General features: G+C 40.4%; 1 protein-coding gene across 1 annotated transcript; it reads right to left on the reverse strand.

The window, feature by feature from the left end:
- Positions 1 to 941: 941 nt before the first annotated feature.
- On the reverse strand, positions 942 to 10,665 carry TMEM184C (transmembrane protein 184C). Its single transcript, XM_071431481.1, has 10 exons — positions 10,369 to 10,665; positions 8,494 to 8,624; positions 8,360 to 8,396; positions 7,428 to 7,633; positions 6,453 to 6,527; positions 5,590 to 5,683; positions 4,525 to 4,637; positions 3,760 to 3,859; positions 3,144 to 3,315; positions 942 to 2,743 (listed from the first exon to the last, which is right to left on the reverse strand). The coding sequence occupies exons 1-10, from the start codon at positions 10,483 to 10,485 to the stop codon at positions 2,451 to 2,453; spliced, it is 1,338 nt and encodes a 445-aa protein (XP_071287582.1). The 5' UTR covers positions 10,486 to 10,665; the 3' UTR covers positions 942 to 2,450.
- Positions 10,666 to 15,018: the final 4,353 nt, after the last annotated feature.

Raw genomic sequence — 15,018 nt, forward strand, 5'->3', positions numbered from 1 at the left:
ACTCCAAGACAAATGAAAGACATTCTAGTCTCCTTGAGTAAGGCAAGAGCAATCCTCAAGACTTCTGATTAAAAAACTTGGGAGGAGATTTGGCATAAAACAGCAGAGGAATAAATACAGTTAAGAGGAAAATGAACAATTTGCAAATTAACTTTTTATGTAATTGTGATAGGTTTTGCTGTGGAATACTGGTAGTGGTTTTCAAAAGACAGGATAAGTATCATTGCAAGATTAGTATTTATTTTTTAAATTCAATAGCAGTTTTTAGGGAAAGGTACGATCCTATAAGCTGCTGCAATTAAAAAAATAACTTTTCTCCCAGAAAGAAACAAACAAGCAGGAATATTATATTGTGCAAATAGAATAACTGAATAATAATAACTTAGTAGCTTTCAAGAAATACCCTGAAAGAATTAACCAAGACACTTAAATAGCTGTTTTCCTATCAAGGTCCTCTCTGAACCTGTTTTATACCAAACAGACATAACTTCAAGTATTAAAAAAAAATTCTTGAGAGTGAGGTTTTTGAAGAGCTAGAGCAGAGTAGCTACTCTGCTTGCAGCAGCCCTGCTCCCTCAGATACTACTCCTACCCCTGCCCCTTTTTACCTGTATAGATGCAGGAAATCAGGTTATTTCTGGTAGTGGCTGCAGTGGGCACTGAGGTCCCAATGCACTGTGAACCTGTACAACTTGCTTCCTTTTAGAGCAAAGCTGGTACATGCATGAGGTGATACCTGGGATCAAGCATGGATTAGAAGATTCTGATTTTTCATAAACCCAAACAAGAATTCCCTTTACAGTAGAAGCCATGAAATACTGAAAGCACAAACTCTTGCAGTAGTTCTACTTAAGATCCTCTTCTTCTGTGAAGATGGTTGTAGTCATGTGTCATTCACACTCTTAAATTATTGTAAGAGTAAATCAAATTGCTGGAAGGTGAACCGTTTAAATAAAATCTTTAATTGCTTATTTACAACAAAGGCAATGAGTTGGCAAATTGGAAATCATGATTTTCACTTTCTCACTAACTTCAGATACAGCAAGTACATACTCAGCTATAAAATATGCAGCCTAGTGAGTAAGGCGCAATATTTACATCACACTAGTACTGCAAAAGAAGCACTTAAGATGAATTTACTGACAGCCAGAAGTTAAACATTTATCCTGGAAATGCTAACAATGCTGAAAAAGAAACTTAAGATCTTGTCATTTAAAAAGTAGTGCTCTACTGGTTTGGTTGTTTTTGTCAGATTGCAAACATGCAATAATAGTAAAAATCTGATAATGGGATAAAAACAAAAAACTGACATTGTCAGTTTTTGCAAAGTAACATTTTGATACAAGTGTACTGCTTCTTGGGCTGAAATCTAGTCCTAGTAACTCCAGTATTAAATTACTACATAGTTTTACCTCAGCAAAGGTCTTCTCTGGGGAAAAAAAAAAAACAACATTACATTTGAATCCAGGCTATCCTAGAAGCATAATACGATCACACACAGACACAAATTTAAGAACACAAATTACTACAGACACAAGATATCCCGCTTTAACAGCTTAAAAAAAAACTTAAGTGTTAAAGAACTTACTGCAGCCCAAAATAAAGAAATCAGTTTTGTTTTCTACTTCCTTTTCGATATCCTTCATTCCCCCTCCATGTATTTTAAGGTAAGTAACCATTATTCTTATTTTAGAAGGCTAGGGAAAAGAATAGTCAAGGTAAAGTATTAATCCAAACCTACCATCCTGGCTGTCTCTTCTGGATATAAAAGACTTACAAACTATGAGCCTCAAAGACAACAGATAACACCAACCATATGATCTGGGCATGATAGCAAGGCCTTCAGGGAATGTTTTCTTTGTAGAGATTCTTTACTAATGCTTGGTAGTAACTATCTTCATGAAGGGACTTTATTTAGCCATGTAGGAATGGGAAGAAGGTGGCATCTATACAGAAGCTATCATTTCACCCACATTCCATTCAGCACTGGCTATGGAAGCTAACCATCATTAAGACAAGCAAAGTTAACACAAACAGTTTTTGCTACTGCTCTCCTTAAAATACATTCTTGAAATTAGGCTTTCCCATTGCTAGCAGTATTTGCACTTTATTTTTATATGAGCAGAGGATTTTTTTAAAATGTTTCTTTTGCACTAATGAAATTCAGTGTAATTTTGATATGATGTGGAAGCATTTAGCAGTTTAAGGAAATGATGCTTAAATTTATGCAGAAACAGTGTGCGTGTTTCATATCCATGGGGTACTCACAGATGCTCCCATCCATTACAGATTCTGGATTCAGATGTCAGTTACAGCCATACCATATCCTCTTCCTGTCCATGCAGCAGCTTTCCCAAGCTTTTCAAATTCCATCCTTAACAGTACATGTTAACAGGACACGTGTGGCAAGTATGTAATGACTCCTTGACACATTCAAAGAAAAGGCAAGTTTAACTTTTATCCAGAGCTTTCTCTGCTAAGTTGTTCTCTAGTTCAGGTGATTCTTCAGCATCCTGACTGGCAGAAGGGTTAAAAATCCCATCCACTGCAGGGGCTGTCGTCGGTGTTGTGAGAGGGGTCACAGTGTGTCCAAACCCCTGATAGTGACCCATGGGTGAAGATGGCATTGAAGAAGCATCAGAAATTGGGTCTTGAGTAGATGAAGACAGTAAACTTGTATGCTCATTTTGTTCATGATCCTCAGCAAAAAACATTTTCCTTGGCTGGCCCAAAACTGTCCTCCCTAGAATTATGCAAAATGAAAAGGTTTTTTAATCCTTCCAACACTGGTCTTCGAACACATAAACTCTAAAACAGTCATGTTAAATTAGAAGTCTTTGTTTTGTATTAGTTTTACATGGGCATTATTAGTTTTAATAAAGAAAAGTATGTCTTTCCATTTTAGAGAAAAACAACTTACCTAACCTTTTCTTTTTAAAAGAAAAATTAAAAACTAGACTCTAAATCAGTCAGGAATTCTGGAAAGAAAAAAGTGCCAGATAAACCATGAAATCCTCTAGGCATGCAGTTGCCACTGATTTGGTAATAGAATGTTCTCAGGCTGCTATAAAGGTGGGCAATAGTGTGACATGAAGCTGGAAATACAGATGCTGTTGATAGATTGTACAAATCCTGTTACTTACCCACATTTCGAACCTGTTCGGAGATATCTGCCCTTAGATCAGAAATATCCCACATTGCAAGGAAGGAGTCAAAGCATGAGCCTTCTTCAGCTTCTTGAACATAAGGTTTATAGGAAAAACTGTAGTGATGTGCAATAGCAGCCAGAAACATCTCCACACAAATTATAAAATCCTGCAATGATAGAGATACTGACTTAATCATTTGTAACTGGAGAAAAATAGTTCTGGGTTTCTTCTACAACTGAAAGGCTGCAATTGCCCTGGGATACTGACATCAGCTACCTTTCCACCAAGATATTCATGGCAGCTTTCAGAGAGCCATACATACAGGACTTCACTTAAACAGATAATTTAACAAGCAGCAGCTCTACAATGAATACCTGCAAGAAGAAATGCAGACATATTTCACTGGGGCACATTCCTTCTGCCACGGATATAGAAGTGTTAAGCATAAAACTCACATGGGCTCACTGACTGAAATTTAGCCCAGCTTAGAATAAATCATTACTAATCAAGCCTGTGTTACTTCCTTGAGTATTTCCAAGTATTTCCTTGAGATCAGCTGTGTCATCTTACATATAACCATTTCTGCCCAGAAATAACCATCTGCTCCTACCTGTAGGCCTGTAGCCACAGCTTCCACACTTTGCCAATCCCAGGTGTGTTTCTCAGAAATAACACCAACTTTCACCAGCAATGCAATGAGCACAGCCTGCCTATAAAGGGAATTTATTATAAGAAGTATTTGTATTAGAATGTAACAGTAGTGCCAAAAATCTGCAAGCAAATCTAGTCATACGTGTACATAGGAAGAATCTTAAAAAAACTTTTTCTGTTCATATACTTAGATTTGAAGAGGAGGAAACAAACTTAACAAGAGATGTCATTCATCCCTCACCCTAAAGACCAACAGAACAGAGAACTAAAGAAGAGTTTCTTGCTCCAGTTAGTCATTAGAACAAGTTCCTTCTCTTTCAGAATGTTGCTGTAGCTCAGAAAGGAATGCTCTGATAGTCAAATCCACTCCCTCATTAGCAGCTCAGTGTGAGCAATGCTCAAACAGCAATTTTTATTTAACTTACAGTAACTTATTTTGAACAAGTAATTTTTTTACTTTTAAAAGGAAATTAGTTTTGAAATAACTGCAAGATTCTAAAGTTATGTTCTTGAGAATCACCTTACAAAAGAGCAAGTCTAAAAAATAATCTTAAGTGAACAAGACTGCTCTCTCCAACCAGTAGTACCCTCTTCCCCTCACTGCAGCTCACTAAGATCATGGGTAGACATTCTAAGCCATCTAACTTCATAACAAATCCAGCCTTTTTAGCTCTTCTACAATCTGCTCTGAGAGCAAGAAGTAACAAGTAAAAAATCCACTTACCAAAAAGAAACAAAAACTACCATCTTCACACAAAGGAACTTGCCAACAGGCTGGATAGGGTTCAGTTCCTCACGCAGTACTTTATAAAACAGCACCAGACAATACATGGCAAACTGACAAGGAAAAGAAAATTAATGAAAGCTTTCAAATCCATGTTTATTTTGTGAGGGACTTGTGTTACACCATTTCTACAGCTAAAATATGTATCATAGCACGAGACAACCTTAAAATGCTATCTGTTTTTTTAAAAAAGAGGCTTTGGTTTTATGGCATCTTTGCCTTTCTGTTTTAAAGCACTTTCTTTTCTTTTTCTTCCTGAAATTCCAATCATTTCAACCAGGACACAGAAGCTGGTGCTGCTGTTGGGACTGCTGTCACAGCAGAAAGCAATTACAGCTCCTTCTGTGACAGTGACCCATCAAACACAGGGGTGGCAGCAAGAGTAGGACAGAATTTCCAAATGATCCTAGTTGTTATGCTGTTCTGACTCCTGCTGCTGTTGCCAAGAGAAGTAAGAGCAACCCATGGACTCCAAAATGAAACTCTCAATTTTAGGGGCTAACATCTTACCCTGACATTATCTGACAGCTGACCCAACAAAAAAAAGATGTTGGGTAGGCCAGACTCTCAGCACTGCACACACCATTTTTATTTTTTTCCTGTGAATGTTATCACCATTTTCAACACAGAATTTTTAACATATTGATTCTTTGTATGAGTGCTGGGAGGAAGCTGTGGGGGTAAGTGGAGTCATCTCTTACCAGAGAGGGGCAGGTCTGCAGCTCTAATGCCTGGGCCAGACCACCTCACTCATCAAATAATTTGGGGTAGAAAGGTGCTTACTTAATGGAGCTTCATTGTAAAAATAACAAAGTTTTAGATTATCTGGTTTTCCAGTTTTTTCATACATAATATTTAACAGACAGCATTTTTGACTTAAAATAGAAAATATTCTACCTGTAAGAATTACCAGACATTTACACAATCACTGCCAACAGTTCCCATAGAAGATTCACATAATACTGATGAATTCCAAGAGCAGAAAAATGTACTCCTGATACTCACTAGCTGCGACATGTTGTTAAGTATAACTAGGTAAGTCCATGCATTGTTGAAGCTGAAGTTTCCTTCATCATACACCCCCACCAGTTCACAAATTCTGGAAGAATTTTTAGAATTAATCACTATGGAGTAACAGATCACTTCCCTCAAGTGCTACATCCTCACTGTATCAGTCAATCCTTAGAATTCAAAACCTCTTCTGGTACTCAAATATGGGCACTGGGGGCCTGCACAAGAATCACTTTCCAACAGCATGTGTATATATATATAAATATAAAAAACAGAAATATTTATATGGATATTCATTGTGAGTAGCAACTTTTTTCACAGTCTCACAGAATTAACAGTAATGACCATCAATGCAAAGCTCCTGAAATTAAGCTTTCAGCATCATCATGTCTGACTGTCTACTGTTCTTTTACAAACACAGGCTGTATGATATGAAGGCACACAGTCAAGCTTGTCACATGTGAAGTTTAAAAAAAATTCAGAAGTTACAAGAAATCTGCCTTTAAAACTTCTCAGTTGTTGAAGTCAATGAAAAAAAGGGAGGAGGAAAAAAGAATCTAAAAATTAAGAGATCATAAAAATGTTTTTCCCACCCCAACAGTACTTCACATTCTATCCCACTGATTACAGAAGCTGGCATTAAGTATTCATGATTTCAATTCTGCAAATAGTCATTTGCTATAGAAAAGCCATAAAGAAATCATAAGTTGATTCAAATTGTTGAGACCTATTTAGCATGCAACACAAGTCTGCTTTCAAACTGCCTTGATCCAACACAAAGGGCATGACAATTCTTTCCAGTGTAACTCAAAATCATATCCTGAAGATCAATATTAATTATTTATTAGTATACTTACAAAGCAATGATGGTAGTAAATGGTCTGACAACAGTGTACTGCAAAACACCCAGTTTACATCTAAACAATAAAACTCTGAAAGAGAAACAAAAAACTCATTGTGCAAGGATTTCAATACAATTCTCTTATGGATGAGTCCTACTCTCAATAGATTTACTAAGTTAAATTTTAATTTGATGGTAATTTCAACTTCTACAGCCAGGACTTAAGATGTTGCATCATACAGAGTGTATACACAAAATACACAAAAGAGCTGGATTTTTACAGACACATTACAGGAAATATTCAATGGTTCACTTATTTTAGCCATGAAAAGCTTCTGGCTGGGCTATACAAAGAGAATGCAATTTTTGCTGTGTTTGAAGATGTAAGAAAAACTTTGAGTCTAAATATAAGAGACTTAAAAATCATAATAATTGCCCTAAATGCTTAAGAGAACCAAAGCTCTTTGCCCACTATGGCAAACTCTATAAAGAAGCTGTGATCACTGAAGCCCACCTTCCCTTCCCCTCACCCCAAACAGCTTTATCAAAATCAAAATCTCCTAAGAGATTTTATCACTTTAAGCATTCAGATATAAACAGTACAGATGCATAAGGCCTTTCACCCTTCATCTGAAGTAAAAACAACAGGCTACCCAGTCTACTCCCAGCTCCACATGAGGTTTGTGGCAAAGAGCAAAGGAAGCAGATTCCAGGAGACCTTTTTTTAATATTTCTCAAAAATAAGAGTTTCCTTCAGCACCCCCTGAGTCAATCCATGCATATTAGTAACTAAGTCCAATTCAGAGGATGTTTTATAGCTTGATTGTCACTTGTCCACAGCTGCTTTCAGCAGAGGTTCACAGCTGATCAAACCCATACAAACCATAAACTCCCTCCATCAAGCAGCAATTGTTATGCTGCTAAGCATGAAAACAAAATGTTTGGATCTGCCTACACAGCCTAGAGCTTGAAGATGTCATGATATACTCACTCTCCCATAGCCCACGAGGGACAGCAACAGAGAGGGGGCAGATGTCTCTGCTGATCTTTCGCCTCTATTATTAACACCAGGTTTGGGTACCGGTTGGTTAAGTAATTTGAAAGAAAAACCATAAAGTTATAGATGACATAAGCTTCATAGCATTCTCGACATGTATCCACATATATTGCAATCTTGGGGTATTTCAAAGCTATCCACTGCAAGAAGAGAGGTACACAAAAGGTTATGTGCGAGAAAGACAAAAGGGATCCCAATGACAACACTGCTTCAGCAAGCTCTGGAGCCAGCAGGCACTGACCAAAGAGGGCTAAGGGGAGAGCACTGGGCTAAGGGGAGAGCAATGCTACAGCTACAAAATAACACACACGGGTGAGTTTCAGACCAAAACCCAACTTTTTACTTTTAGTGAAACTGTGGTTATGGATCAGCTGTCAGAGCTCTCAGTTTCTGACTATCACAATGCTGTTGTACTGCACAAAGGTTAATGTTATCCTTTGTCCCCCGAACCAAAAAGGAATCATTTTAGCACTCAGCATAACTCAGGAAAGAATTCTAGTAGTAAGCCTAACTCGGGTAAGGAAGGTACAGCACTGAATTTTGAGGCAGTTCTTGGATCAGTCCTGTTTCCACTTCTGCTATTAAGATGGAAGGGCAAAAGGCTCCTGTCATACCCCCTTCCACATCCATCATAAAGGATACTCATGGACAGGGCTAAGAAAGGTTATCAAAAGCAACCCCAAATCTCCAAAAGAAGAATGTGGTATGACTAGAGCTATGCTTCTGACATGCTCCATAAACAGGAATGCCTAGAAGTTTCTAGGACTACCCCCTAGATGCAGCACAGATTCTGCCTGACACTGTTTTCCCTCACTCCCACAACAAACAGAATTTGATTGAGCTGGTAACAGTAAGAGAACACTTACACTGTCTAAACTGTAAATTGGCACCATCCACAGAATCCTGTCACAACAACAAAAGAACATTTTACATTACTAAAGGTATTTTTAGTCTGAATTAAATCCAACATTTGTAGCATAGGTAAAACATGAAATATTACCTTATGATTGGTTTCTGTAATTCAGGTTGAGTATAATGGACTAAGTGTTGCAGTATCCCCCAGAGAGATATTGGAATAGTCATTAGCAGAAATATCCCAGCGATAAACCATGCCTTGGTATGAATTCCAACCTTGCAAGATCAAAGTTTCAGTCTTAATACTGTCGAGTTATTACAAGTACACAAAACATTCCACAAAAGCAGAGTAATGCCCAGTACTTAATTTACTGAAACCCACAACAGGTTCCTTGTTTTATGTGTGGAACTTGTCTTCATTCAGTGCTGCATTATAAAGTTTCTGAAAACCTGTGGATTTAAAGTCTTTGTAGCTTTAAAATCAAGTTCCAAATAGTAATCAATTAGTTTTCATATAACAAACTGAAATAGATATGGATGTAGATACATAAAACCACAATGTCTGCTAAAACACAGGGTTGAAATTTTAAATCATAGCTCTCTGAAAAACAACTAATAATCCTAAGTACCAAAACTTGAGAAACTTAGGACATTCTTGTCAGTTGCCTTTGATGAGAATCGTTTCTCTGATCCTCTATACATCAACATCCATGTCTCCTGTTGTTTTCTAGTTTTACTTCTGATCAGTTTCTCTACAAGTATCAGACTTAATGGTATAAACTTGGATATAAACACCTATTATGCTGAGCATGCATTATGCATCAGAACAGGAATTCAAACCCGAAAATTTTCAACACATTCAAGACAGATCTTACTGTCATTAAGTCCTGAAAATGCTTACCTCCAGGGCCACAGACCTGCATCACATTGAACAACACATATATGTTAAGGTTAAAATTTTACTTCTTGTTAGAGAAGCAATGTGATCGTATGTGTGTAATTCACACACCACAGTTACACTACCACCAGCATGAAACAGGAGCTTCTCTATCCATAGAGATGCTCTACTAAATTCTCCAAAAACAGACAGAAATACCTTTATGAATGCCAGCATTAGTACTAAGTTTCAAACTCTAAGTTCTGGGATGAACTTATGGAGAGAGCCAGACTCTTCTGGGTCCCAGCAATAGGACAAGAGGCAATGAAAGAGGCAGAAACTGATGCCCAGGAAGTTTCACCTGACCATGAAGATGAGCTTCCTTACTGTGCAGGGGCCACAGAGTGGGACAAACTGTCTAGTGAGGGTGGGGAGTCTCTTCTGTCAGAGATTTTCAAGAACAGCCTGGACACAATCCTGTGCCATGTGCTCTGGGACGACTCTGCAGGGAGGTTGGACCAGGTGATCCACTGTGGTCCCTTCCAACCTGACCTGTTATTGTCACTTTGAGATTCTTGGCTGACTTGAGTTTCTTCAGAATTGTACCAACTGTTCAAACACCAACTATTACAGAAACAGAAGGGGAAAGAAACACTGCTCTGTTCCTCTGAAGTTCACTAGGGCTTTAGCAACAGGACAAATGAGTCCAGCAGCACCATGGCACTTCTCCAGCCTGTCTTTTCACGGAATGTGTCAGGTTGGAAGGGACCACGGTGGGTCATCTGGTCCAACCTCCCTGCCCAAGCAGAGTCATCCCAGAGCACGTGGCACTGGATTGTGTCCAGATGGTTCCTGAATATCTCCAGGAGGACACTCCACAACCTCTCTGGGCAATCTGTTCCTGTGTGTGGTCACTGCACAGTAAAGAAGTTCTTCCTCGTATCCAGGTGGAACTTCCTGTGCATCAATTTCTGCTGTTGCCTCTTGTCCTATTGCTGGGCACCACCGAGCAAAACCTGGATCCATCCTGCTGGCACCCGTGATTTCGATACTTTTACACTTTTCCGATGAGGTGGCACATTTCCCCGCCGCCTCCCAGCCCGGGGCCGAGCCCGCTGCCCACGGCCCGGCCGCGCCGCTCACCTCCAGCTTCTGCAGCTCCCATACGCAGAGCGGCACCACCACCAGCAGCCCCACGATGTAGAGCAGCACCACGAGCGGCCGGATCCATCGCCGCCAGTTCCCGCAGGTGCACGGCATGGCCGCGCCGCCACCGCCGGCGCTCCTCGCACCGACCTCAGCGGGCCGGCAGCCCCTGCGGAGTGCGCATCACCGGCGGGGCCGCCGCCTCGGCTCCGTATCCCGGCTGCTCTCAGTATCCGGCTGGCGCTCCCTATCCCAGCCCGGCCCGGCCCGGTCCCGCCCCGGCGCTCCCAGCCCAGCCCAGCCCAGCCCTGCCCCGCTCACGCCCCCGCGGCGCTTCCGCCCGGCACCGCTTCCGGCTGCCTCGGCCCGCTGACCTCTCTGATTGGCTTCGCGCTCTGCCTATCACTTCTGCCCCGCCCACCGGGGGACAGACAGGAGGAAGCGCGCAGCCGTGGCCCCCCCTAGCTTTGGGAGGGTTGGTGTGTTCCAGCCCCCCCCCCCCCTCCGCCGGCGGCAGTGGGCTGTGCCGCGCTCCCGGAGCGGCTGGAGCTGAAGGAAGGAATGAACCTCAGGGAATGGCCGCGGGAATGGCTGCGGTGCCGGATAGCCCGGAGCCGCTGCTCCCGCTGCTTTGCCCGGCACGGGCCTGAGCAGTGCCTCCCTGGGAACCGCCCGGGGTGCGCAGTGCCCTGGAGAGCCGCACCTCGCTGTGCCAGCAGTGGGTTCGACATAGCCGAGGAGTGAAAGCTCCAGCGGGCGCACCAATACTGCAAAATCGCAGTAATTGCAAAATAATGCAAAATAGGTGTTAAACTTCAACTGTTGGTTGAACGTTTGTTTGGAAGTGCCGTGTAAAAGCTGCTGGCTCGCCGGCAGCTCAGTGGCAAACACAGGCCCTGAGGTGAGGAACTGAATTAGGCCGCAGGTGGTAACACTGCCTAATGGCCGAGGAACTGCAGCTCCCAATGCTCCAGGAGGCAAATGCCGATTTTACTTTGTGGTGTTACTAAAACGTGCTGGAAGAACTCCCATGAAGGAGGAGGAACAGGACCTGTTATTTCTGTGGAGAAGTTGTAGTTGACATCAAAGCGAAGGGGGCGCTTTCCCAAGCATTGTCTGGGCGGTCAGGGAGCAGCAGTGCATGGCACTGACTCCATCTCCAGAACATACATATTCTTCCTGGCTTTCAGAGAGAAACTGCTTGTGAAATATTGGGGAAAACCAAATGGACAGAGTTCACTATTAGGGCTTCTAACATTAGAGAAAGAGTAACAAAGCTACTCCCCAGAATTTGCAGATAACAGCTGTATTAGCAGCATTCCCTGTTACTGGAGAGACTGATGTGAATTATTTTTGGTGTCAATCATTATGTACATTCTGCTCTCATGAATTCCAAGTTTATTTTAAGGAGAGTTATGTCGAAATAAAATAAACTGGGATTATGGAACCCTATAAAAATTTTACTAAATTAAAATGGCAAAGGAAATAGACTGTTTTATAATTGTGGTTGGAAAACTATGTGGTACTTATTGTTCATTAATTATATTTTTATTTGTTTGCCATTTGTTTCATAGATTTCATAATCTTTTGTTCTTGTTTTGTGTTATGCAAGTGCAGATGCATGGTTATAACTGAGCTGTCTCTCTTGCCTGATCATAATTTCCCTGTGAGGTGGATACTAAGGATTAATTCTCATACAGTGAAAAATCACAGATTTTCCCTCAATTATTGTGGTCTTAATATCAGCTCTTTGATGTCATGTCCAACAACAAACACCTGATCAGTCTACACTCCTCTCTGGTGCTTACTCACACCACCAGCCTTTCCAGGGTGTTTTTATTTCATTTTATTAAATCTTAATGAGATTTAATTTCTTTTTTCCTTTCCATCATTATTTCTCCATCAGAGGGCTGTCACCAGTTATAAGAAATTGATCTTTGTTAGGGAAGTGCTGCCACCATATTCTGATTACTTCCTTGTTTCTTTTGGGGGTGATCATGGAAGAGAGTGACTGGCTTTGGATCTAGAAGCATCTGCAAGCAGCAGTTTGGGTGGTAACTTTAGATGCAGCTTCTTTGTTTTCTTGGTCACCCAGATTTGTGCATGTTAATTAGCTGGGGACTTTTTAGCTACCTCCATAGGTCCCTTCAAACCTCAACCATTTGGATTATGGCATTCATGGGAATAAGATTTCTGCCTTATAGTATGGTGACAAAATATGGTGGGAAAAGTTGCTGCTCAGCACCTCTGCAATAAAATTTTTCAGCTCTGACAAAGATGATAGAAACAAATCCCTCCCATACCCCACCATCTGAGAAGAAAGAAAACTGTCATGTGGACCATGACCAGAGGTCCCTTCCAACTAAAAATTCTTTCATTAAACATAAAAATATATTTATTTATAGCAAATAGTATTACCTGAAGAGCACCCTTTCTTCTCTACCTATTATGTGTCCTTCTGTTGAGAAGTTAATAGCTTTTTACTAAGAATTCCTTATGTTAACAGTTTATTTACAGCAAGGATTCCTGAACTCTGATTGGAAATTATTCCAGAAAATCTCTACTTCTGGTACAGAAGTGGGCAGTATTGTTCTTAGGCTGTACCTGCTCTAACAGCCACTATCAATGCTCATTTAGGAAATGTTTGGGGACTGACAAAAAACCCCTCTGTTATCTCTCACCTTGCAACTACAGCTTTAAAACACAGTTTTTGTATCCAGCTGGGGTTGCTAACAAAGCTGAGTGCTTCAGCCTCTCCCTTCTTTCACTCTCCTTCTCAGGAGAGAATTTTTGAGACCTGCACAGCGTTGGAGGGAATGATGGATTCGCCTGTAGGTGGGGCACAGGGACTATTTCTGGGCAGCTTTTCCTCTCAGCCAAATTAAGACGTTAGCACTGGCAGTAACACATCGAACGTGAGTCAGGCAGCAGCAGACCATGAACTAAAAAATGGGGATCCTCTCAACTGACTTCTGATTTTTGAGCTTTTGGAAAAGCCACATAATAGTAGCACAAAACCTGTTTCTCTCATATAATGATTTTAAACACTTATAACTATAAACAAACAACCAAAAATTTATCAGGTTATAAAATTGCCCTGGAACAACTGAAATTGATTCAAGTAGGGGAAAGAAATATGTGAATCCAAGTACAGGAGGGTCACTGCCTTCCTTCCTTCCTTCATGGTATCAGGTTTGCTGCAGAAGTGTGCTGCCTCCTGATTATTACAAGTAATCAGGCAAATGATGAATAGAATAGAATAGAATAGAATAGAATAGAATAGAATAGAATAGAATAGAATAGAATAGAATAGAATTATTTCAGGTGGAAGGGACCTACAACAATCATCTCTTTCACAACTTCAGTGCTGACCAAAAGTTAAAATATGTTATTAAAGGCCTTGTCCAGACACCTGTGAAAATACTGACAGGTCTGGGGCATCAACCCGCTGAGCAAGAATCCTGTTCCAGTGTTTCACTCCTCTCGTGGTAAAGAAATGCTTCCTGATATCCAGTCTAAACCTGCCCTGATGCAGCTTTGAACCATTCCCAGCTGTCCTCTCAGTGGATACCATGGAGAATAAATCAGCACCTCCCTTTCTACTTCCCCTCTTCAAGAAGCTGTGGAGATTAAGGGGGTCACCCTTCAGCCTCTGTTTCTCCAGACTACACAATCATGGGGTTCTTAAATGCTCTTCATAAAATGTCCCTCAAACCTTCTTTCACCAAAATTCAGCTTATGGAGCCTGTTAAGGATACAGCACTTCATTCACAGGCCTGTTTTTTTAAAAGACACACATGTCACCTCATCTTTCCTATGGAAAATATATGTTATGAATATGACAATACCAGAGAGTGAGAAATATGCTGAAAAGTTTTGCAGCTATGCAAAATTGTGAACTTACCTGGGAGAAAATATCTTGAAGATTTTCCATGTCCATATCCCCTACTTCACAACCCTTCCCATGTGAAGTCTGTTAAAAATATCTAAATGGGATTATTATAAAATGTGACAGAGTTAAACAGCATTTGCTTTCCATTTTCTCTTGATTTTTGTCTGTTTCAACAGAGAGCTCTCTGATTGTGCTGCATGCTTGAGTGGCAAAGCCACTCATTAAAATGCTGTAATAGATGCATTTTTGATGAGTAAATATATAATTTTATTGATTAGCCTAGTACTTAGTAATATGCACGTATTACTAAGCTCTTTTTTGCCAGGTAAAGCTGCCCCTATGAAACTTAAGTTGTTTTTTCCTATTGGCAAATTAAAAGAACAAACTACACTACTGTTCATTGCCTTAAATTGGTTAAAATTACACATATTCAAAAGCACATTTTTCCTTAAAAGATATATGGAACCAATTTTAAAGCCTTCTGTGTTCTTGAATTATCTCAGTTTTATTAATTGGCACACTCTTACAAAATTTTAACTTCATTCTTTGTTATTCCTTATAGGGAAGGAAGAAAAGTGCATGCACTGAAGGATGCTACAGGAATATTTATGCAGCTGTGACTGAAGTATAGTTTAAAATCCATGGAATAGTGTGAGTACCCACTAGGATGTGCTGTCGGCCTAAAATTGAAGCCCTGGTATTTAAGAAACAGAAATTTCAAAATTCTTAAGTGTGTTGTATACATAATCCCTGTA

This window comes from Agelaius tricolor, unplaced genomic scaffold (assembly GCF_023055355.1).
Source record: "Agelaius tricolor isolate 1412-34295 unplaced genomic scaffold, bAgeTri1.0.p SCAF_8, whole genome shotgun sequence".
NCBI lineage: Eukaryota > Metazoa > Chordata > Aves > Passeriformes > Icteridae > Agelaius > Agelaius tricolor.